General features: G+C 40.1%; 1 protein-coding gene across 11 annotated transcripts in view; it reads right to left on the bottom strand.

Annotated features, from left to right (window-relative positions):
- Window positions 1–24,438, bottom strand: part of LOC139039788 (uncharacterized short-chain type dehydrogenase/reductase y4lA-like) — a 91,909-nt gene that overhangs the window by 6,558 nt on the left and 60,913 nt on the right. For 3 of the 11 annotated variants that reach the window (XR_011499967.1, XM_070503344.1, XM_070503347.1), the window contains one exon: window positions 11,256–11,416. The exons of 5 other annotated variants lie outside the window; for them this stretch is intronic. Coding sequence is in view for 3 of the 6 variants with exons in the window: in XM_070503344.1 (XP_070359445.1) it covers window positions 11,288–11,416 (129 nt within the window). In the remaining 3 variants the exon portion in view is untranslated. Of the gene's footprint in view, window positions 1–3,091; window positions 3,964–9,803; window positions 10,485–11,255; window positions 11,417–24,438 lie in introns of those variants that run through there. 3 more of the 11 variants (XM_070503348.1, XR_011499970.1, XR_011499968.1) reach the window with 3 other exon arrangements.

Genomic DNA, 24,438 nt, shown 5'->3' with positions numbered 1-24,438 from the left:
ACTTTTTCAAAGAAATAGAACAAAGAATCCTAAAATTTACATGGAACAACAAAAGACCCTGAATAGCCAAAGAACACCTGAGAAAAAAGAACAAAGCTGGAGGTATCACACTTCCTGATTTCAAAATATACTACAAAGCTACAGTAACCAAAACAGCATGGTACTGGCACAAAAACAGACACACACATCAAGGGAACAGAATCGAGAGCCCAGAAATAAGCCCACACATTTATGGACAGCTAATATTCGACAAGGGAGCCAAGAGCATACCATGGAGAAAAGAGAGTCTCTTCAATAAATGGTGTTGGGAAAACTGGACAGCCACATGCAAAAGAATGAAAGATCATTCCCTTACACCATGCGCAAAAATCAACTCAAAATGGATTAAAGGCTTGAATGTAAGACCTGAAACCATGAAACTCCTGGAAGAAAACATAGGCAGTACGATCTTTGACGTCGGTCCTAGCAGCATATTTTCAAGTCACACGTCTGTCCGGGCAAGGGAAACTAAAGAAAAAATGAACAAGTGGGACTACATCAGACTAAAAAGCTTCTGCACAGCAAAGGAAACCATGTGAAATTTCTGAATGCTCACTAGAGATACGTTGTTCAGACAGATCTCTCCAGTATTTTACATTTTCAGCATGGGAAGGAAAGAGAACTCAAGCACTGAGAGTTTTAGTGAATCTTAAGGAAAAGTATTCACGTGTTAAATGAAATGATTTTGTGTGCACATGCAATACATGTTGAAGAGGAAGAGAGGGAAGAAGAAAGTGGATGGGCACTGAACAATGTTTTATTTCTATAAATGTGGAGCTTACAATTGAGAATCTCTTGCAGGAAAGATTCCAGGTCAAGATGTACGCTGTGACACATGATTAATCCCCACTCTCTCATCTCCCACTGAAATTCCAACACAGACACTTTTCAAAATCACAGAACTATATCTGTAGAAAACGATTACAGTCTCGTCAGTTTGCCAGAAATTTTGAGGACTACCTGGAAAATAGAAAGCAAATGGGTTGAAATTTCCTGTAAAAATCAAAAGAGAAGAAATTGCATCTCAGGACACCAAAGCCAAGCCAGGTTCTTTCTAGGAAGCCTCAGATAAGCTCTAGGCTCAGCATCAGCGGATTCAAAGGGAGGAGCTGGCTGTGGAGCAACCATCAGTGGAGTTCCCTCAAGATGCTTCCTCGTGAGAGTATTTGGGCCTGAGAGAAAAACCAAAGCCAGACTTGTAGTAATGTCAGAATTTAGACCCAAAAAAGCATTAAAACAAGATACTTTATAATATTAAAGGGGGAATTTGCAATGAAGGTATAAAATCTCTGCACCAAATAACATAGCATCAATATCGATCAAGCAACAACTGTAGGAGATGCAAGGAGAAATAGAAACCCACTAGAGATGGAGCCTTCAGTTCACCTCTCTCGATCTATTTTAGAGCAAGTAGACAAAAGTAAGAAAATAGAAGAAAGTGCAGTAATGTCTTCAAAGGTCTAGGGAAAGACTTTTTGAATTTAGCCTTATTGTTAATTAAGCATCAGGATAAAATGAAGACATCTGGAAATTAAAAAGTTACCATTCAGTGTCCCCACGAGAAAACAATTACTTGAAGTTCTTCAGGCCAAAAATGGGAAACCAAGACATCAGATTGTACATAATGGTGGCAACTAAGTACAACCAGAAAAAATAAAAGAAAAATTTAAGCAGCAAACTTTTAATGTCGTAGCCTTCAGTTTCCTTCTAAATTAGTTCAATCGCAATGTTTGGTTTGCGGTGAATAATACTTATGTAATCTTAATATTGTACATGCCGTGTATTGGTTTTCACTTTTGGGTGTCAAACAATGTCAAAAGCACAGAAGATTTAATAATTATATTACAGAACAGCAAGTAAATCTCATAAATCTTGGCAATTTAAAGATTACGTGGCAGGGTATCTCAGCCAACAAATTCAAGTGTATAAGAAATATCACTTTATTTTCTACATTTCAGTTTAATTTCCACCTCTGGGAAATATTCTCTTTCTCCCTCTACCTCTCTCATAAGACCTGCTTGATGGGAAATGTAACCACAGACATTCCTGGGCTTTCTCTGCCCTCCTGGGGTCCCACCAAGGTATGCAGTTGCCAAATATTCAGAGAGAAGGGCGCCCCCCAGGCTTCAGTGATCTGCACACCCGGGTAACCGGGAGCCTCCATGAATGACTCTTTGCAGCGCAGCAGATCTCTGCTCCTTTGGGGCTCCACGCGCGGCATGGGAGTCTCAGCTGAGGTTGGAACCCTGTGCTAGGGTCCTGCTTTCCCCAAATAGCTGACACCACTACCTTTTCTGAGGTTTGCCCCTCCTAGGGCTCCACCATGGAGCAGTGTTTGTTTCCCACGTAGCTTCACAGCACCGCTCCGGCCCTCGCGGACCTCCGACGGGGGAGCCTCTCCTGCCCCTGCTCCTCCAGGGCCCCTGCGTCCTCCTGAACGTCGTGTGCTCCTCGCTGAGCTCAGGTGTGTGGACAAGTAAAACAGGCAAACATTTGACTGGCTAACTCTGCCCTCCTCCCTGCCCTGTGCCTCTCCTGAGGCAATAAAATTCACAGCATGTTACTGCTTGAATGGAAAAATGGAAAAGGGGAAACATGAATTAAGATCACACAGTATTTTTCAGACAATATTAACATAACTGAGAACAATAGGGAGGTAACTAGAGAGAAGAGGAGTAGAAGGGTAGTGTTCTTGCCTTTCATTGTGGATACTGAATCCATAGTAAATTTGATAAATCAAGAATTAAACATTTATATATGCTATTTAGAGTAAATAAGGCAATGACTAGAAAATAAAAATATAAACAATATAATCCAGAGGTGGAAGGGGAGTTAAATCATGATAAATTCTTAGTCCCTCAGAGTGGAATATCAATAGATTCTGTATAAACTTGATAAAACTTGAAGAAATATGATATAAAACTAAACTAAAAACTATTAACAGAGGTGATTTCTGGGAAATGAGTTAGGGCCTAGGGAGAAGAGGAGAAAACTGGGAAGAGGAGGGAGACTTTGTTATTTTCATTTTAAGCTTTTTTATTTTAATTTTTTTAATGATGCAATCCTTTTCTAACAAAAATTAGGTTAGTTAAAAATAAATGACTATTTTAACACACTGCCTCATCAACATTTATAAGACATACTTAATAAAGAATTCACACATTAAAATGTGCCTATGGGCACTAGGCCTTTACTTTAAAAATTCACTATTAAATTCCTTCCCATATTAGGAAGAGCTGCTAAAAAATCCACACCGAAAAACAAACCCCCTTAGCTTTATATAGATAAACAAATAATTTAGCCAAAAAGAAATACTTGAGAAACGACTAGAAGGAAACACTAACAAAAATTAGCAAGAGTGACAAGGCAATGGTAATGAGCACGCCGTCTTTCAAAAGAAGAAATCATTCAAAATATTTCTTTATCAGAGTCGCAAAAAAAATCATGTCCTCTGGTACAGTAAAACCACTTTAAAGATATATTCCAGCACCCTGCTAAATTCCATCAAAGTTCCTGTATGTAATCTCTATCAGTGCACACTACACTATATATTTACTCCTGAGATCTAAACTTCATGTAAAACTACACATCATCCTGAATAAGAGAGAGTGCAAGATGGCACAGGCAAGCACACAGACTCAGTGCCCTCTTCACAGTCTACTTTCCTTCAGAAGGTGGGCAAGTTCCTTTACCTCCAGCTCTTGTTTTTCTCCTCTGCCAATATGGAACTTCCAAATCGAGGTCTTATGAGGCTTTCCACATATGCCAAGAAGGAACCCAGCTACCAGGCAAAGAAGTCCAAGAGAGACCAAATGGAGAATCTGCTGGGGAAGGAAAGCCTAACCAAAGGGAGAGAATGGCCCCACTTGATAGTCAGCAACTGGGTCCACAAAGATGAGCGAGACGGCCGTGGATTCTCTCACTCTAGTGGGAGAATGAGAAGAGAGAATTAGAAAGGGGATCAATACCCATCCCAGTCAGTGCCTGGCCCTTTGAGCCAACCCAGCTGAGAACACAGACATGAAACACAGATGACTTGTTCCACTGAGGTCTGCCCAAATTCCTGACCCACTGAATCAAGAGCAAATAAAATGGTGGTTGTTTTATGCTGCACATTTTGGGGTAATCTGCTACAAAGGAATAAGTAACGCATATAGTCCCCTTTGTGTATTCTCATTCATGATACTGTTTGTGTCTTCTTTTTTGGATCAATCTTGCTAGAGTTTTATCTATTTTAATTTTTTCAAAGAATGAAGTTTTAACTTTGTCGATTTTCTTATTGTATCTTTACTTTCTATTTCACTGGTTTGTGTACTTTCTTTTACTATCTTTCTATTTTCTTTGACTTTACTCAGTTATTATTTTTCTAATTTCTTAAGAGGGACACATATTAATTTTAAGATTTTCTTCTTTTCTAATATAAGCATTTAAAATTTCTTTCAAAATTCCTTTCAAAGCACCTAATCCCACTAGTCTTGATTTGCTTCTTCATTATCTTTTGGTTTTAGACATTTACATTTTCCATCATAAGTTTCATCTTAAACCCAGAAGTTACTACACAGGGATTTTAAATTTATTTTTCGCTTTTAATTTCTAACTTTCTTGAGTCTATGCAGTTTGTTGAAGTTTTCTTCATGGCCTAGTGTGTGATCATTTGTAACTCCTCCATACGTGCTCAAGGAAAATATGTGTTCTCTGATTATTGAATGTCCATTCGGTCAAGTTGGTTAATGCTTTTGTTGAGATCTTCTTTATATCGTTGCTGAATTGTGTCTGTTTGGTCAATCAGTGCTGAGAGAGGTGTGTTGAATCACTCACGATAACGGCGGATTCATCATTTTTTCTCTGTAGTTCTGTAGATTTTTGCTTCATCAATAGTGAGCCTATTTTATTAGCTCCATACATGTTTAAAATTGCTCTAGCTTGGCGAATAGAATGTTTTATCATTGCACCATGACCCTCTCTGTTCCTAACAATGTGCCAGCTTTCTTTTGGAAAACTGCTTGGCAATTTCTTATAAAGTTAAGCATACCCAGAATGACCCAGAAATACCACATCTATATTTCCCCAAGAGAAATAAAACATGCCCACAAAAAAGACTTGTACAAGAATGTTTATAGCAACTGTTGACCTTAAACAGACAGTCAGTTATTTCTCCAGCAAAAATGGGTTTATGGGGGACCAGGAAAGAATTGCAGTTCAAAGTCTGAAACCATCTCGAGCCAGGTGCAAGTCGCTAGCAGCATGGAGGAGAAACTCTATTCTGGGAGGAAGAGCAAGTTGGGACGGCCATTGTAAACATGGAGTCCAGAGGTATAGCAGCGTTTCACTAGCTGAGTTGTGATAGTCTCTCATTGGCTGAGCTTCTTGGTCAAGAAGAAGTCTGTCTTCTTCCTGTTGGGCTCTGCTAGAAGGTAGGGTGTGAGAGCTCCGCCTTTGGGCCCCAAGACTCCAATTTAATGAAGTTTCTATTTATTAATTTCCACACAACTTTATTCATAATCGCTAAAAACGGAAACAATCCAGATGTCCAGCAATGGGTGAATGGGTAGACAAAGTATTCGATGGAATACTTTTCAGCAATAAAATCCAACTCCTGATCACGCAACAGTAGGGATGGATCTGGAAAGCATGGTTAGAGAAAGAAGGCCCACCTGGGAGAGGACCTACCCCCTTTATGTGTGTGGTGATGGAAATCAGAGCAGAGGTTGGCTGCCTAACAGTGGGCGCCTGGAAAGGGGATGAGGGAACTCTCAGTGATGGAAATACTCTGTATCCCGATTGGGTGGTGCTTACACAGCTGTTTACGTTTAGCAAAACTCATCAAATCACACACTAAAAGATCAATCCTTTCCACGGTATTTAAATTTTACCTCAATAAAAAGCGGATGGGAAAAAAAAAGCCTGGCGATGTTGGAAAGTAACGCTAAGCGATGTAAGGAGAAATCTGCGGTAGTAAACCCTTTTTAAAAAATATTAAGTGAAGAAAACGTTCCAATAAGCTGTGCTGTATTTGTGTGACTAAATAAGGACGTTAAAAAGCCCTGCAAACAGTGAATCCCTTCTGCTCCGAGGAGCGCTTTCATTTTTCCTCGGATGCTGGGGCCCTGGAGCTCCGGTCGGATTAGGGACCCTAACGCCTCACCTGCGCCCCGGCCCCGCCCCTCAGGCATAATCCCGTCGTACCCGCCCATCCTTTGAACCGTGCGTTCACCTTTCAATCAGTTCGAATAGCACAGGGAGAGAACCAATCGCAAGCCTCGTGGGAGAGAAGGGGCGGGCCCCTTTCCCGCAGGGGTTGCTCAAAGGCCCTCCAATCAGAGGCTGGGTGTGGGAAGTTCGGATTCTGGGCGGCTCAGGTGTAGGCGGCACTGCTCCGAGGCGGCGGCGGCGGCTCTCCAGACAGGGAGCGTTCCTTTCCTTTTGGTTTGACTGAGGTTTCACGCGACAGGCTGCCTGAGGAAGGTGAGTGCTGGGAGCTGGAGGAAGGGCGCTGGCTCGCCTCCTCCTAGAAGGTCTGGAAGGGTCTGAGGTGGGCAGTGGCGAGCTGGACGCCGCTTGGGGGAGGCTCCTCTAGGACCACTTACCTGTCCTTCCCGCAGCCGATGGCTCCGTCCTCCAGAAGAGTAAGTATTTGTTGCCATAATCTATGCAGCAGTCAGCGTTTCACCACTGGGCCGTGATTGGCCTCTGGGGCGGGACGATGCTTAGCATCCTTGGCCCCGACCTTCAATTCCAGTAGCTGCCCCCAGAGCCAGCGACAACTAAACAGGCCCTGGTTGGGAACCTCTAGGCAAGCAAGACGAAGGCATTCTAGACTTTCAAGCTGGAAGAAACTCCACTCAGCCAAGAGGGGAACTTAGATGTCCTGTATGTGAAGAGCCAGGCTGCGGGGCTTGAGATCCCAGCTCCAGCGCCTGTTGGCAGTTCTCTCCCTCACCTGTGTAACAGCGATGACACTAACCACCTGTGCTGGTTTAGGTGACAATTAAACACGCCTTTACTATTAACTCGAGCTTTTGCACACACCCTGTCTCTCTTTGTGGAGCATAGTCCTATGCAGTATTTTAAAATAACTAATGGTTTATTGTTTAACATTTAGCACATTAATACTTGCAGGAGGTGGCAAGTCAAATAGTAGAGGAGCATGCTTACTGAAAAGTAGAGTCCTTTGTCACTTCCCCTGGGCTCTTACAGGAGAATGTTATTAGCATCCAGGTCAGAAGAATTCTCATTTTTTATATACTCTGTTGATTGCTTAAAATCATGTAACATTTTAATGGGTTGCATTTCTTGTGCAGATTTTTCTTTTATCTGGAGTTTTCTAGTGGACTGTCTCAGTTATTCTTGTTGTTGAAGAGTATAGTGTGCTTAGAACTTTTCTATCTTCCTATTGCAGACCTTCCCCTTTTTCTTTCTTTTTTTTTTCTTTTGAGCCAGCAACACTTGTGGAGAATCAGTCATCTTTCTCCCATTGGGCTTGGTTCTTTTCTATACCAGCTGCATAGGTGACTCCCTTAGACTTTCCACTTTCCTTTATTCTTTTCCTCATTTGAATGAAGGATTTCCTGGAACACATGGCATCCTGTTTCTTGTCCTTCTCCCTTGTTTTGCTTGAACACGTTCTCAAGAATCTTTCTAAGAAAAGAGTATGGGCCAGGTAAACAATATGATTTTTCACATGGCCGAAAATAATTTCATTATGCCCTCAAATGGCAAACTATGGTTATCCTTCTGTATCACCATGGTAGTTCTTCTAAAATCCCATCTTTTGCTCAATCTTGTATATCCAACTGCCTGCTTATCATCCCTGTCTGTCTAATAGGCATCTCGTGTGTTTGTTTTGTTTTGTTTTTTGGCTTGAGAAAAAATGCCAGGCTGCCTGCCTTCATCACAGGGAAAGGTTAGGAAACGATTCTGTATACTGTCCTTCACTTACTTTCCCTATTCTCTCCTTTCCTTCACTCTTGTCACTTTGTAATGCTGTGCGGTGAGCCTAGAGCCTCTTGTTTGTGTTATGGCCCACAGCTTCCTGGGCTTCACTTCATCTGTCAAGCAAGGCCCTATGTAGAAGCCCAAAATAGATCGTACTATCTTTTGATAACTTTCTTCCCACTCTGCAGTGTCGTATATTTATTCCATTTTGTACTGAAAATTTTTTATTTCAGAATTCTCTGAGGTGGGGCAGGAGGTGAACTGGAATCTTAATTTTTTAAATAATATGAAAATCTATATAAGTTGTCTACCTTTCTTTTCCCTGGCAGGATGGCTGCATCACATTTTGCCAGTCAACTGAGAAAGGATTTAAGTATTGAGATGATTAGAACTAAAATTGCTGAGGAGAGTTTTCTCTCTCAGAAAGCAGACAGATATGATAAATATGAACGAAAAAGACACTCTGGTTTGACGGATGTCAACCTTCCAACCTTGGAAGGTAGAAATCTTGAATTAGAGGAGACATCTCAAGAGCCTATTCCAGAAGAGATGAGTGTGAGGCAAAGTAAGTAAAGAGCTATTGTAATTTTAACTGCTTTGAAGAGGGGAAAAAGTTGGTTTAATACCTGAGGTTAAAAAATCCTTGACCAGGGGCCAGCTGGGTGGTGTGGTGGTTAGGTTCACATACTCTGCTTCTGCGGCCCGAGGTTTGTGGGTTCGGATCCTGGGCGTGGACCTACATACTGCTCCTCAAGCCTGTGGCAGCATCCAGCAAACAAAATAGAGGAAGCTTTGGCAACAGATGTTACCTCAGGGACAATCTTCCACATCAAAAAAAAAAAAAAAAACTTACCAGAAGAATGGAGTTTTGAAATACCATTCTAAATAACTTGATATTTTCTATGACTAAATACTTCCTATTTAAGGTAAAGGCTGTGAAAGTTCCATTCGCTTGTGGAGTGTTGTAAGTTCTGACTTCTGGAGTTTGAATAAGATAAGTGTTGACAAGATTAATTGATAAGGGACATTAAAATAGAAGTTTTGTAGCTAAATCAGGTCTCAAGTTGTTTAAATGTTCACTGCTTCAATTTTGTCATTTTCCAGGACCAGTGAAATATGCAGCCCAAGGGCCTTCTTTACAGGGAGACCAGCTTTACTCTGAGTGACATGAGAAGCCATTATTGGATTAGTGTGTTTATAATCTGCTTTATGTTTTAAAGCATCACTTACGGATGGTAGGGTGACCAGCATGGCCTCCAGAAGACCAGCTGGGAGATAACTGCAATAATTTAGCTCATGGTTGACCACAGTGGGAACGGCAACCCTGGGTGGTTTCATTCTGGTTACATTTTGAAGTTTGAACCAATAGGATTTCCTAATAGAGTGGATGTAGGTTGATAAAGAAAAGTCAGGATGGTTCTAAGGGTTTTGGCCTGAGCAACTAAAAAAATGGAGTGGCCATTTACTAAGTTGTAAAATACTGAGAGAAGAACTTGCCATCTATAGATGGCAAGTCAGGGTGCTGTCTAGTATGGTCTGATGATGTGAAATATAAAGCTGGGCTGTTTTAGTGAAGAGGAAGAAATAATTGAGAAACAGCAATGAGGGACCACCCCCCACCCCGGCCCGCTTCAGGCCCAGTGATATGACCTTTGTGGGAGAAGAAAACAGTCAACCACTTGAGAGGACAACTAGGGGAGCGTTGTCTTCAGGGGAGAGCCAGGTTACGGTTAGATCAAGAGATGAAGGGAAGAGGAACTTCAGGGAAGTTGAGGATATAGGGGTTTCATCGATGATTAACCACTTCATCATCTGAGCTTTCGCATCTTCTGTTCTCTGCCTGGATTATTTCTTTTAAACAACTTTATTGAGGTAGAATTTGCATACCATAAAATTCACCCATTTAAGTAAATGCCTTTTGTTTAGTAAATTTACTGAGTTGTGCAGTCATCTCCCTGGATTATTTTAAACCCTCACCCAGTGGGCAAACGCACTCTCATTCTTCAGAAACCTTCTCGGGTATTCTCTCTTCTGACAAGCCTTTCCTGACCTCCCCAGACAGGTTTATACTGATTCTCGATTGTGCATTCTCGTAGTCTTCATTCCATGCTAAACCAAATTGAAACTGTGCTCATCTCCCCCACGATACTGTGAGCCCTTCAGGGGCAGAAATTCTCTTATTCTTACTTCCTAAAAATGTCTGGTACATAGTAGCCACTCACATTTTTCAAACAAGTTTAAATAAACATGAAAATACATAGTAGAAACCTGAGTTGAGAATCACAGGTGGGAGATAAGGAATCTGACAGGTCAAGGTGTCATCCAGGGATGCCTCTGAAGCTTGACTGAGGCTGGAGGAGCTGTTTCCAAGATGACTCACTCACATGACTGGCAAGTCGATGCTGGCTTTTGGCAGGAGGCCTTAGTTCTTCGTCATGTGGTGTCTCCATAGGGCTGCCTGAATCTCCTTAAGGCTCCACATGGCCACTGACTTCCACAGCGCAAGTGATCTGAGAGAGAGCAGGGCCAAGCTGCACTGTCTTTAATGATACAGTCTTGGAAGCCACACTCCATCATTCCCACACTTTTCTTGGTGACACAGCTCAGCCCTATTCTGTGTGGAGGGGACAACACAAGGGCATGACTACCAGGAGGTGAGAATTGTTGGAGGTCAGCTTGGAGGTGGGTGATCATAGAAGTTAATTAATTTAAAAGTGAAGTAATGGATGCCTAGGGGATGGCAAGCAGTTAATTTGTGAACAAGAGAAGGCAAAAGGGAGAGAAATTTTGAAAGAACAGGGGTTGAAATGACTTGTGTGGTTAGCGTGCTAAGGAATCAATACGAAGTTACTGAAAGTATTGCTTAGCAGCTGTTGAAGTTAGATAATGGTATTTTAGACATTTGGATAACTTTTTATTTGAATGTTTTATATGCTATTTTCCCCCCTGCTTAGGATCAGCAAAGTCTCTTCTAAGTGATCAACGAAGACAAATGTTCCAGAAATACCTAGAGGAAAAGCGACTGAAAAAATTGAGAAACCTTCAGCGATGACCATTTATAGTGGGTGTTTATAGACATGATAAGACTATTTTTCTTTCATGAATACCAGCACACCAACCAAAAAAGGTAAATTTAGTATCATAACTTGATATTCAGGAATAGTTCTTAACCAGACTTTTCTTTAAGAGATTATACTTGATCTTAGCCAAGAGGCCAAGAAGCGATTATTTGAGAGTTTAAATGACTAAAACAACCCTTTCCCTGTAGTCCCTTTACTCACTTAGCTAGTTGGCAGGAGCTGGGAGTGACATCCTAATAGTTCAGAAGATGGAGATGAGGTCTCTTGGTGCAGCCATAGGTAGGTTGACACGGGATAAAACTAGCAAAGCAGTCAGAGCCAGGCTGGACGGGCAAGGCCGGGCGAAGGATCTGGCGTCCACCCTGTCGGATGCGGAGAGTCAAGAGAGGCTTATACATGAGCTTGTACCATGATCAGATTAATAATTCAGGAAGATTACCCTAGGCTGGAAGATCGTAGTCTGGAAGGGGAAGAACTTATAGGTAGGAAGACTGTAGTGAGACTGTCGTGATGGAATAGATGAGACAGGATAAGGGGACTGGGGCAGTGGGCTTAAAGGAAGAAACAGGTGTGAGACATCTCAGGAGATAAATTTGACGGGGACCAAGCAGATGGTGAGGGGTGAAGGAAATTGAAGAGTCGGAGATAAGATGATTCTGAAGATAAATTAGTTTGAGCAACCATATAAATTGTGCTGCTGCTAAAAGAGGGGTGGAAGGCAGGAAAAGGAACATGCCTAAGTGGGTGCATATTGATAATGCTTTTCCTGCTTTTTCTGCAGCTCATTTGGGCCATCTGGATAACAGGCAGTTGGGAATAAAAATTTGAAAATCAGGACGGAGATCCATGCTGAGTGGTGGATTTAGGATATGATATTGGGAGTATGGATGGGGGTTTAAGCTGTAGGGCTAAATGAGACCACTCCAGTAAAGATATACACATTGTGAAAGAGTGAGGACTAGAGAGCACCTTCAAGTGGGCAGAAGTCAGGTACCAGTGATAGGTCAGATTGGCAGGAGAGCTAAAACAGGACAGAAGCTGGAGGAGGGGTGATCTAAAGAAGAGAATGATCCATGAGTTAAGGGGGATGAAGTTTGAACACAGGCAGCTGGATTTGTAAATTAGGTAGTCACTGGTGATTTGCTCTTTTCAAGGTCGTCTCTTGTTGGCTGTGTATTCATTCCTGATTTAAATAAGAATTGAATAATATAAAAGCTCAAGATATCGCCTGTTTTTGTTTGCTTCAGGAATGTCATTGATTTGAGAGACCTTTGATTACTCTGCATGTGACCTTAGGATAAGGTGGAAGTGACCAAAATTAGTAGAATGTAGCTCAAGGTGGAAAGATACAGAAAAATATGGTGTGTATGTGTTCGAGGAGGGCGAGATTGTTTCTGTTTGGAGGAACATCAGAGAAGACCTCTTGGAAGGGGCTGAATTTAATCTGGCTTCTCAAGAGTATGTAAGGCACCAGTCATTGGTCTAAACTGTAAACAGCTATTTACAAAGTGTTATATGTAGGGGGAAAAAGACACACATTGTTGTGTTAAATAATACGATTCACCAGTAGTTTTTTATTCTACTTAGACAATAGCCATCGCTGAATATTGTTTACTTTGTGCCTCGTTTCTTCAGCACTAGATCTTCCCTGAGATTTGGAGAAGCAAGTGGCTTCTAATCTACAGAAGAAGTCTGATTGTGCTTCTTCAGGAATTTTAGAGTTGATAAATAACTTATCACTTTTAATCAATCCTTCTCTTGCTGGATTTCTTCCTTGCTTTGTGATCAGGTCTCCATTTTCTTATGGACAGAGGACAAGTGCACAATCATTGGATTTGAAGGCAAACTGTCAAAGCTAAGAAAGTAAGCTGTGCAGTATCTTTTCATAAACAGGAGAGAAGAGATCTTAATACTCTAGTTTCTTCATTGACCCCTTCCAAATATTTCCAGTTCATCATATTAACAAGGATTCTAATACCTGGAAAATATAGTATGAAATTTCTCCTTTGTGCTCACTGAGAAATATGAGTAAGTTTTGAGGCTTTTAAGCATAATTTAAATCAAACCAGAACCAGAAAAGAGAGTAATTTAAGTTAGCAAGTATCTTTTTGCCATAAATGATTAAGGGTTGGATGACTAAGGGTAAAATTTAACTTTAAAATGGAGACTTTATTTTGTAATGAGACATGGAAGTAAATTATGGCAGTTCATTTTTTTTAACTTTGTCTGCTTTTGATTGTTTTAATGCTGTTCCATCTTGTATGGATTGCCAGGTCAAAGGCCAAAGCCCAAATGGAGCTGACTAGGGTGAAGTTGATAGTAGATAATTGTTACTAAAATGATGAATCGTGCTCCTTTTCTCAGAGTAAGTAAATTCATTTTAAATCTATTATCAGCTTCAATCAGAGTGATTATTTTACTAGAGTTAACAGTACCAAACTCCCTGTTATTGGCATGGTGACATAGAGCAGTTTTGGCTAGATGCTAAGGAAGTACTCACTTGAAATATTCATTGCCAAACATCCCTTATGAGATCTATACCAACTCTGTGTGTCACTCTGTTTGTTTACTGGGCTCTATTATGCATCCATGTCACTATAAAATGCAGATAGGGATATAAAGCACGTAGGGTGGGGGATAAACTTACGGGTCTTCAGAACACCATTATGGACAAAGTTAATAGGACGATTACTAAAATAAAGTGAAGTGGGCAAGGAGGTAAATAGCATGTCTCTTTATCAGGTGAGAAGGCTCCGTTTCACGTATTCAATAAATTGAGTCACTGCCATGTTCCTCTAGGCTCTAGGATATAGTAATGAATAAAGCAACATTCCCTGTTTTCATGGAGCTTACATGTGAGATAGGCAATGAAAAGAAAAATATATAGTATGTGATGGTCCTAAGTATTATGCGGGAAATAAAAAAAAAAAAAGAAGGCAGATGGGGAGTATTGAAGCTGGTACAGGGTGAGCTTCCGATGGGGCCTCACTGAGACGGTGGCGCTTTGAATGCAGTCTCCAAGGAAGTTGCAGAGTGCACTGTGGGAAGAGTTTTCTATCCAGGAGAAGATTTTTCCAGACAAAATTCAAAAGTTTTGAAGCGAAAACATGCTGGTATGTTTAAGGACTCTCAGAAGATTATAGTCAGCTATTTAGAATAGCTTAGGCTATTAGCATTTTCAAAATTCTAGGATTCTACAAAAAGTTTGTAAGGAAATCTATATAATGGAAAACTTTTTTCATCTCATCTTATTTGGGGTGGTGGATTTTTTGCTGGGTCATTTACAATAGATTTCAGATGAGGGGTCAAAATACCGATTGAAAATGTGGTAATTTGATTCATCAAGCAATTAAATCACATACCACCTAATCTTTTCAATAGATCATTAATAGGAGTGATGTTCGAGCAACACGATCTGGTCAAAGACAAACTTCTGAAAAGAAAGTGTCCAACGAGAAAAAGGTAGCTTATTATTGTAAGCTCTGACGTTGCCGCAACAATGCTTTAGTAATTACCGAAAGCATTTAATTTCATGGTTCCCGCAGCAGGGCAGCCTGCAATGCCCACGTGCGTGAGAACCACTCGGTCGATGACTCAAAGAGCGAAGCAGACCTCGGGGGCAGGCACCGCCAGTGCAGCCTCTGCGGGAGCAGCCTTGGCTGTGCCGGCCACGCGAGCGGCACGTGGTGAGAACTGTTCCTTCATCAGTGGCTGAAGTAGAATGCTCTGGTCCCTGAGGTTTTTCGTGTTCAGTTTTTAAAGTCATCGTGTACTTCTTTGAGTAGGCGAGGAGGAAACGGGAGATTCCAGGTCCCCAAGACAGGTTCAGTGCCCCACCATCCAGTTAGCACACAGTGGGCGCTCAAGCGGTGAAGCGTGTGCATCGGTGGGCAGCGCCACAAAGTGAAGATTAATGGCCCCAGTAAATTACAGCCCATTTGTTTGGTGGAATACAGTGTAGCGTTTAAGAACGATCCTGTGAAAGACACTTCATGACATGGTCCAGGATGTATTAAGTGGGCAAAGAAAACAGGTCCAATTCTGAACAGTGTGATCACAATTCTAAAATATGTATGTGAATATGTGAACATAGGAAAAAAACTGGAAAAGCATACCCTGAATTGTCAGCAGTGATGATTTCTGAGTAAGGTCATCTTGAGTGATTTTTATTTATTTATTTTTTGAGGAAGATTAGCCCTGAGCTAACATCTGCCGCTAATCCTCCTCTTTCTTGCTGAGGAAGAGTGGCTCGGAGCTAACATCCGTGCCCATCTTCCTCTGCTTTATATGTGGGACACCCACCACAGCATGGTTTCGACAGGCAGTGGGTGGGTCCGCACCCGGGATCTGAGCACCTGGGCTGCCAAAGCAGAAGCGTGAACTTACCTGCTGCGCAGCGGGGCCAGCCCCTCTGGGGTGATGTTTTTTGCATTGTTTTTGTGCTTTGCTTTTCCTGATTTTCTATAATAAATATGCATTTGATAGTCAGAGGCAAAAGGTAAAATACTTTAGCACCTTTGGTTTTGTAAACAGATATCCTATACTTGGCAGGAAGTTTTATCTGTATTTATCGTATTTAAATAGGGTATTTTAAATAGGATATTTTAAAATGACTTTTAATCACAAAATCCATTAAGGCATAGATTCATATTGTTGCCTTTTTTTCTTTCCCAAATTACCTAGTACTTTTTAATTTTTTTCGAGGAAGATTGGCCTTGAGCTAACATCTGTGCCCATCTTCCTCTAGTTTATATGTGGGACAGCTGCCACAGCATGGCTTGATAAGCAGTGCATAGGTCCATGCCCAGGATCTGAACCAGCAAACCCCGGGCCACCAAAGTGGAGTGTATGAACTCAGCTGCTATGCCACTGGACCGGCTCCTTACCTAGCATTTTTAATGCAGAATTTTCTATCTAGTCAAAATGGATCTGTTATGTCATTTTTATTTTAGATAATATAACAGAAAGAAAAGTACCAGATCAAGGAAGGCCTGCCAAAAAGATCGAAGAAGAACCAGGCAAGGTAGAGTATAAGTATCTGTTTATTTCTAGACATTTGGAAAATCTCATTTTTATTTTCATGAAGCTGAAATTAAGCTTACAAAACTGCTTCAAGAGGTTAACCTCCACGTGTGTGAAAACCTCTTGAAGCACAAGGAAGCGTCAAGAGGGTTGACTGTTATGGTTTGTGAGGTGTCTCATCTTTAAAACCTTATAGGTAGAGAATGTGTAGTTTGGTTAACAGAAGAGAGAAAATAAAAACACAGCTGATGGAAACCTTCATGTGAGCATCGGCTAGGAGATGGGTGCAGTGGGTGAAATGCGTTGACTCTGGATTCAGCTAGGCCTGAGTTTGCCTATTGTCTCGCTTCCAATTGGCTATATAATCTTGGGGAAGCTATGAGTTTGTTCTCCCAGCTGTAACATGTAATATCTACACAGAGTAGTTTCAAGAATGAAATCACCTGACGTTTCTGACAGCATCTAGCATAGTGCCTGGTAGAGTCTTCAAAAAGAGCCACCATTTCGAGGACCCAATCCCTTAATTTATAATCCATGCTATAATTCCTTAGCCTTAAAAAAAAAAAACAAAGTTATGCCAAAGTGTAAGAAACCTGGCTAGGTTCTTACCAAAAATCAGACATAGATCCTCCAAGGAAGGCAGTACAGGGTGATCTTCACAGGCGAGCAGCTGGACCTCACAGCTCCTCCCTCAAGGTTGGTTTTCTCCTTAAGGATTATCGCTAGTGTCTACCTTTGCAGCCACACAGGCCTCAAGCACAGTGTTACCCTTAAACTCTAGTCCGGGTAGAAATACGTATCTCATTAAAACTCAGAAACGTAGAAACCTCTAAAAATTATGTTGAAATGAGTGGATTAAATTGGCAAAGGTGGTTGAAAGGTACAAACTTCCAGTTATAAAATAAGTAAGTAGAGAATGTAATGTACTGCATGGTGACTACAGTTAATAATATTGTATATTTGAAAGTTGCTAAGAGTAGATCTTAAAAGTTCTCATCACAAGAAAACAAAATTTGTAACTGTGCATGGTGATGGATGTTAACTAGACTAACTGGGGTGATCATTGCACAATATACAAATATTGAATCATGTTGTATACCTGAAACTAATGTAATGTTGTATGCCAATTATATTACAGTAAAAAAAACTACCAAATAACAAATTGACTTGAAAAAGAAAATACGCTTCACATTTTATATGGTTAATCTTACTGTGCCACATTGAAAAATAGTTTTGCTCATATGATAAACTTATTTATAATAATCCAAAGTTATTAAAGATTTTGTCCTTGACAATACTGGTAATCCAATAAACATTGGATTTCTGATTCTCAAACCTTTGTAATTATCAACATAATTTAAGTAAAAAGATACGTATTTGTTAGGTGAGAGAATTTTTCCACCTTAGTTTTCATATATTTTAATTTTTGGTAATACCTAAAACCTATTATATAGTTTTTTTAATATGGATTGGTTCTCCCTCTTTCTGGACCATAGCAATGGTTTATGTAGCTGGTCTTCTGACTCCATGTAAACATTTAATTGTATTTGTTTTTGTTTCTTAAATTATGTACGTGGGACATATCTCTTAACTTTCACATTTTCGGGCCTAAAAAATTGGTGGAATATATCCCAAGAAGAGAGACTCTCACTCTATTCTGTTTATTCACATCCAGGTCATGTCTTTTAAAGTTGATAGCGAAGTAAATACTTTGGAATCACAAACCAGTGTGACAAACGGAAGGGATCCAGATGGAGTCTTATCCAAAGTGGAAAAGTTACCTGAGACAAATCCTGCAGAAGTGAAAGGGAGGCCATCCTTCGCACCAGTAGATTTTCTGTTTCGGCCACCAGATGGTCTGAAGAGCTATGACGTAACACCTAGACTCCAACAAGCACCGCTACTTTGACAGCCAGTGACAGAATGAGATGTTATGAATGAATTCCTTGCTGACATGGAGAACGAATGCCTTTCTTAAATTTGGCCTGTGCTTTTTAAGTTATTTAGTTAGTAAACTATGTTCATTATAAATCATGAAAATTTGACCTTTCCAAAAAATTTTTCAGAAGGATACAATAATGTATTTGTCAGATTTGATATTTTGTGTGCATTATTATTTTCACGATTCAATTTGCTTTTTTTTGCTTTTAAGAAGTGACTTAATTGCAACACTTAGAAATAAATTTTTAGAAAGAAGAAATTGCTATACTGCAGCTCAGACATGGTTTGGATTTTTTTGTTTGTGTTTTTTTTACTGAGTACTACTTTATAAAAGCTATCTCAAAAGACAAAATGATTAACTTGTAAAGTGGGGAGAAAAAATCAGTTTGAATCTTTACAAGAAATGGCAAGGTTGCTTTCCAAAGGCTGGCTGGCGGCAGATTGACCGAGAACTGCTCTGCGGCATCTGAGACTCCTAAGTGTGTATGTCCGGTTGAGAGGGCTTTGCATCTGTGGATCTCATCACAGGGGGCAGAGACGGGCCTTCCCGCTGGAGGTGTTTACGGTTTTTCCCTCTAGATTAGACATGTTTTAAAAAACAGAAACATATTTCTATTTTATCCCATGTTTTTAAAAAACAACATAATTTTGAAATCCTTCAGTGAGATGTATGGGTTCATGTTTTACGAAGTGTATTTTTGCTCTTGCTTAGTGATGAGGCTCCAGAAGTAACAAAAGAAATGTTGGCACACAAAAGTGAAACTTCAGTACATCAAGATTCCGACGAATTACGCCGTCCTTTGAGTTCTCTGACAGTTGGGAGCACAGGTATGGTATTTTCATGAATTTTTTACTTGTTTCTCTGGGTTATGGTTTATCAGAGATCGTTTAGAGTCTTTTCCACCATGTGTCTCACCATGTAGCTCAGGGTGTGATCTCAGGGTCAGAAGAGACGGAAAAGCATGGGGAGGGCTATCTGGAAACAGAGCTGGAATGAGGACTGCAGACTGAGAGGGGGACCGAAATGTAAATTTCAAGAGATGAAGAACATTGAGAGACACTGTAAAAGGAGATCTGATGAATGAAATCTTTGAGGCAGAAATAAAATTTTATTTAAATTTTAAATTTATTTACAATTTTAAATTTCAATGTTGAAAAAATTGAAGGATTTAAGAAATTTGTCTTGTGGGGGATGTCGTTATAGGAGTTGCTGCTTTGAAATGTATATGTAATGTTTTCTTTAATCTATAGATCGTGTCTTAAATAAAAATGAAACTACTACTGAAAATTTACATGGCTTTCCAATAAAAGAAGTCCCATCACTTGAAATAAAGGAGGATCAGACATCTCAGCAGCGACATGTGCTGCATTTCAGGTCTGTGCGTTTGTTCCCAGTGTAAGCATTTTGTATTAATGTCTAGACATTTAAAACCAAAATTAAACTATTTTAACCTTAATATAATACGTAGATGAATTAGGAGGAAACTGACCTTGAGTGATTTTTATTTATCTTTTAAATTAAAAATCTTTTTCAATGGCTAGTATATTCATGTGGTTGCTAACTTAAAAGATAGAAAGAGGTACAAGTGAGAAGCCTTTTTTCCAACTCTGCTCCCAACCCTACAGTTCGAACCTTCCACAGAGGCAAGTGTTATTCATTTCTTGTGAATTCTTCCAGAGATACATAATGCATATGTAGATAAACTTTTTTTAAATGTAAACAGTAGCATACTATTCTGTTTTCATTTAATGTTAAATGTAGGAGATATTCCATTTTAGTCCTTTAAGAACTTTCTCATGCTGTTTTTGTGTGTGTTTTAATGGCCGCATGGTATCCAATTGTATGGCTACACCACGATTTACTTAGTAGGTCCCTGTTGCTGGTTGTTTCCATTGAGTTCAGTCTGGTAGTATTACTGTCAAGCCTGCAAAAAACAAGCCTGGATGCTTTTCAATCCTCTCCTGTGCAAATAAATAAAGACCTCAATTTACATTCCCTCAGCAAAATATGGGAGTTCCTATTTTATCATACCTTTTTTTTCAAACAAAGAAACTAAGTTAATGTTTATTTTACAAAAGAAGGATAGAGGGAGATGATGGTAGGCTCCTTGGCCCACTAAATCATAAGATAGGATTATGTTTCTCCAACTATGAAGACTGAAAATTAGAGTTCCTGTTTGGGAACCTAAAAGCCATGTCACCTAAATGCCTTGGACACAGATCAGAGGACTGCATCTGGAGAAAGGCCCCAACGCTCCACATCACACAGGAAATGATGACATACTATGTTCTTGAGTGAATGTAGCAAGGAGATTCTCACATCTTTTCCAATACAGTACTAACCACTTTTTTGGGCTTTGACAATCAAATAGAGGAGAAATATTATCTTCCTATACTTTTAATACTCATTTGTTCTATTATGAATGAGTATATTTCAGAGCCACTTCAGCTGTTTGTAGAACGTAAGGTTTTATGATTGTAAGGGATTTTAGAGATGAGCTAGTCCACCGTGTTGTTGGACTGAGACATTGAGATAATAAGCAATTTACCCAACTAAATAATGTCGGATCTAAGACAAGTCTCCTTTCTCATTAATTAAGTTTTCATTAGATATAAACAGCTAATTTTTTCTTCTAAGAAAAAAAACTATCCTCAGTTTCTCCTGCTAAGATGCTTTTTATAAAGAGACAGATTCAATTTATCTTGGGCCGGGGTTTCTCAACTTGCACTACTGACATTTCAGATTGGATAATTCTTGTTGTGGGGCCGTCCTCTGCATCGCAGGATGTTGTGTAACGTCCCAGACCAGTAGCACTCCTCTGGTTTGTGACAAAGGTGCTCTAGACACTGCCAGATGTCCCCTGGGGGGCAAAATTGACCAGTGTTGAGAACTACCGCCCTTGGACAAGCAAAGCCTACTAATTAGAATCTGTGAGGCCCTGACACTGTAATTCCAGTCTTACAGGGTTTAGCTTCAACTTACTCTGGGCAGTTGGGTTGGTCTCAGTTCCATGGGCAATACCAGAAGTAAAGACAGAACTCAGGCATGTCTGGTTCTTTCTGTTTCATCTCTGATAAATGAGAACGGAAAGAACTAGAAATATTAGCTTGGAAAGTTGCTCTTGGCATTAACCATCCACGTAAGTTTTAGGTGTAGAAAGATGGACATGTATAGGATATCAACTTGTATTTATGGATTTTAATATATCACAGTTCATAAAATAAGCATCAGCTCTGGAAAATCGCTATTGTATAAGTGTCATATTGCTAATACTTAGATATTAGTATGAGAAACATTTGTAAAGCTGAAACATGTCATAATTTTAGAAAGATTCTCTGATATGAAAGAGAGGAATTAATATTGACCGACTGCCTTGAGTGGGAAAGGAAGCTTGAAGTATAGATTCCAAACAAAGGGGAGGGAACATTTATGTTTTTTGTCTTAGCTTTGTTTATTTTATTTTATTTATGTATTTATTCTTTTTAGGAAGATCGGCCCTGAGCTAACATCTGTTGCCAGTCTTCCTCCTTTTTTTCCCTCTCCCCAAAGCCCTGACATAATAGCTGTATATCCTAGTTGTAGGTCATTCTAGTTCTTCTGCGTGGGATGCCAGCACAGCATGGCCTGATGAGCGGTGTGTAGGTCTGGGCCCAGGATCTGAACCAGTGAACCCTGGGCTGCTGAAGGTGAGTGCATGGACCCAACCACTTGGCCACCAGGGTGGCTCTGCATTGTTTATTTTAATATGTCTACATTTATCTGAAACAAAAATCTAGTGTTGCCGAACTTTATAGTTTTGTTAATCAAAATAGCAAGACTTTTCATTTCTCAACATACGTTCACTAGTATCTCTGTGCTAAAATGGTAGATGACTTATAAGGTGTAAGTAATTAGAATGTTAGCAATCATTCCTGGGAGTTAAACGTTTGCCTATTTATTGTTAGATTTTTTATGACTTTTTGAGTGACATCTATATCTAGTATTGTTTAATTATGCAAAATATTTTCTGAATGAAAATGACCTAAATAAATATGGAACAAATTTTCTGATATTTCCTTAATCTTATTTGGAGAAGCTTTTTAGAAAAAATCATTTGTGTGCTGTGTGAAGTCCTTAGATGCTGATGTACAGTGAGTTGTTTGAGGTTGAATTCTTGTAAAATACAAGGTGAGCAGAATGCTGTTTACTATGTAGCAACATATATGAGAATGAATATTGCTACGTTTTAGTGGGAACAGAAGCAGACAGTTAATGCTCAGTATTTGTATGACAAAGTTTTGTAGTCGATGTTTTTTTGTTTTGCTTTAAGGTAAGAGTTTGATTCTGGAAGCCCCAGGATATTTGGGGTGAGGTCGTCTTATCAGCTGGCTGACTTGCAATCAAGGTCCTGTTTTGTTCTCTAGCTTTTAAAAATCTCATCTTTTCCTTAGCAGAAGATCTTATTCCCCTCGCAGTTGGTCAAAAAAGACTCCTTAAGGCAGAAATATTCAAACGGTTTGAAGAACTGGTGGACAATTTGGAATACAAATGAGGCAAAAAGGATACCACCTGTGCAGACCTGGATGGGTTCTGGAACATGGCCAGCCTTCAGGTATGTGGCCAGGATTTGGAATGGCTTAACTTTCGAGTCGCATGTTTTTGGAAGTGAGGTAACAGTAGTAAAATGGGAGTAGTAGAGGCTGCTTAGGTATCTGTAATATTAAAGGAGATATTAGCCCCTTTACAAACTGTAAAGCACTGTCTAAATTTTATGGCTGCTGTCCCCTCCTCCTGCATACTGTCAGGGTAATTTCTATATGGGTTGGAAATTGAGATTCTATTCAGCTGTTGCCTAGTCTGTGATGATTCCATGTGTGCGAAAATGAGGACGAGTCTTCAGTAGCTGGGTCCATCGAGCAGTTATTGTCCCTGCTGTGTGTCAGGCGTTGTATGAGGAGCTGACAAATAGGCACATTCTCTACCCCAGAGGAGTTTATAGTTTTATCAGAGTCAGACATAGCCCTCATACCAATCTGGTGTAGAAAGCGCTGATAGAGGCCGTTACTAGGAAAATCAGTGAAGGTAGGGAGATGACAATTTCTAGCTTTTTGAGCTTATTTTAGAAATAAGCATATAAAATACTAATTCAAGAACCAGTGGCCAAGAACCATGAGACATTTGCAGACAGCCCGAAACCTGGAAGAAGGGGCCGCAGCAGCACAGGAAGGAAGCTGTCTGGATGAGGCCATGGGCTGATCCAGGAGAAAGAACTTTAAAAGCAAGTGTTAATATGCTCAAAGAGACCAGGCATTTTTTCTGCCAAATGAGAACAGCTATGCAAAAAAGAACATTCAGAGAACGACAACAAGAGCTCTTTGAAGTTAAAAACTATATGAGCAGAAATGTAAGATTCACTAGAAAGATGGAATATGAAGCTGAGATCTCCCATAAATTAGAGCAAAAAGAGAGAGATAAAAGAGGAGAGACTAGATAAGAATATTAAGGGGACCAGTCTAGGAAGTATAATATCCAAATAACAGGGATTCCAGAAAAAGAGAACAGAAAAAATAGTGGAGAGGAAATGATCAATGAAATAGTTTGACATTTTCCTGGAACTGGAGGACCTGAATTCCAGATTGAAGGAGCCCATTGAGTGCCTAGCACTGTATGTCAGTGTAGACACACACCAATGCACAATGAAATATAATTGTACAACTCTTGGGATGAGGAGAAACATCTAGAAACTTCCAGAGAGCAAAAACAAGTTTCATACAAAAGGTCAAAAATCAGAATATCCCTAGATTTCTCAACAGCGACATCGAAAGCTGGGAGAACAAGGCCCTCGAACTTCTCGGGGAAAATAACACTCAGCCTGGTGTTGTATACCCAGCCAGTCACGCTTGAGGGTGGAAAGGCATGTTTCAGACACACACAGTCTGAAATTTTACCTCCCAGGCACCCTTTCTCAGGAAACTGAGAACGGCCCTCACAAAAATGAGGGAGTAAGCCAAGAAAGGGGAAGGAGCTGGGACAGATCCCCAAAAAGTCTAAGGGAATTGTGGCTGAGGTGAGTAAAGAGGGTGAGCAGCAGGCTTAGGAAGCAGCTGTTCAGACTGGAGCAGGAGGCTGGGGCTCGGCGAGATACTGTCTCTGAGGCTGAACGGAACAGAATACCCGAGTGGTTTGCTTTTCTAGTTGTATTAAGAGGGAATTTATACATACTGTGCAGACTTTAGAGGCAAATTGATGATAGATACATTAAAAAACTAAGCAAACAAAAAGCAAAGCAATGATGAAGTCTAGAGAAAAATGTGAAGAAACACAATATTCTGGTAATTATATGGCGCAGAAGTGAATAGTGTTTATGGAGTCACTTTATGACCAGTTGACATAATAATGAGTTGGTTCACTAGCATCCTTCAATGGTGACCAATTAATTTT

This window comes from Equus asinus, unplaced genomic scaffold (genome assembly GCF_041296235.1).
Source record: "Equus asinus isolate D_3611 breed Donkey unplaced genomic scaffold, EquAss-T2T_v2 contig_1, whole genome shotgun sequence".
NCBI classification, from domain to species: domain Eukaryota; kingdom Metazoa; phylum Chordata; class Mammalia; order Perissodactyla; family Equidae; genus Equus; species Equus asinus.
Note: the sequence above shows the minus strand (reverse complement) of the source record. Positions and strands in the feature narration are given on the sequence as shown.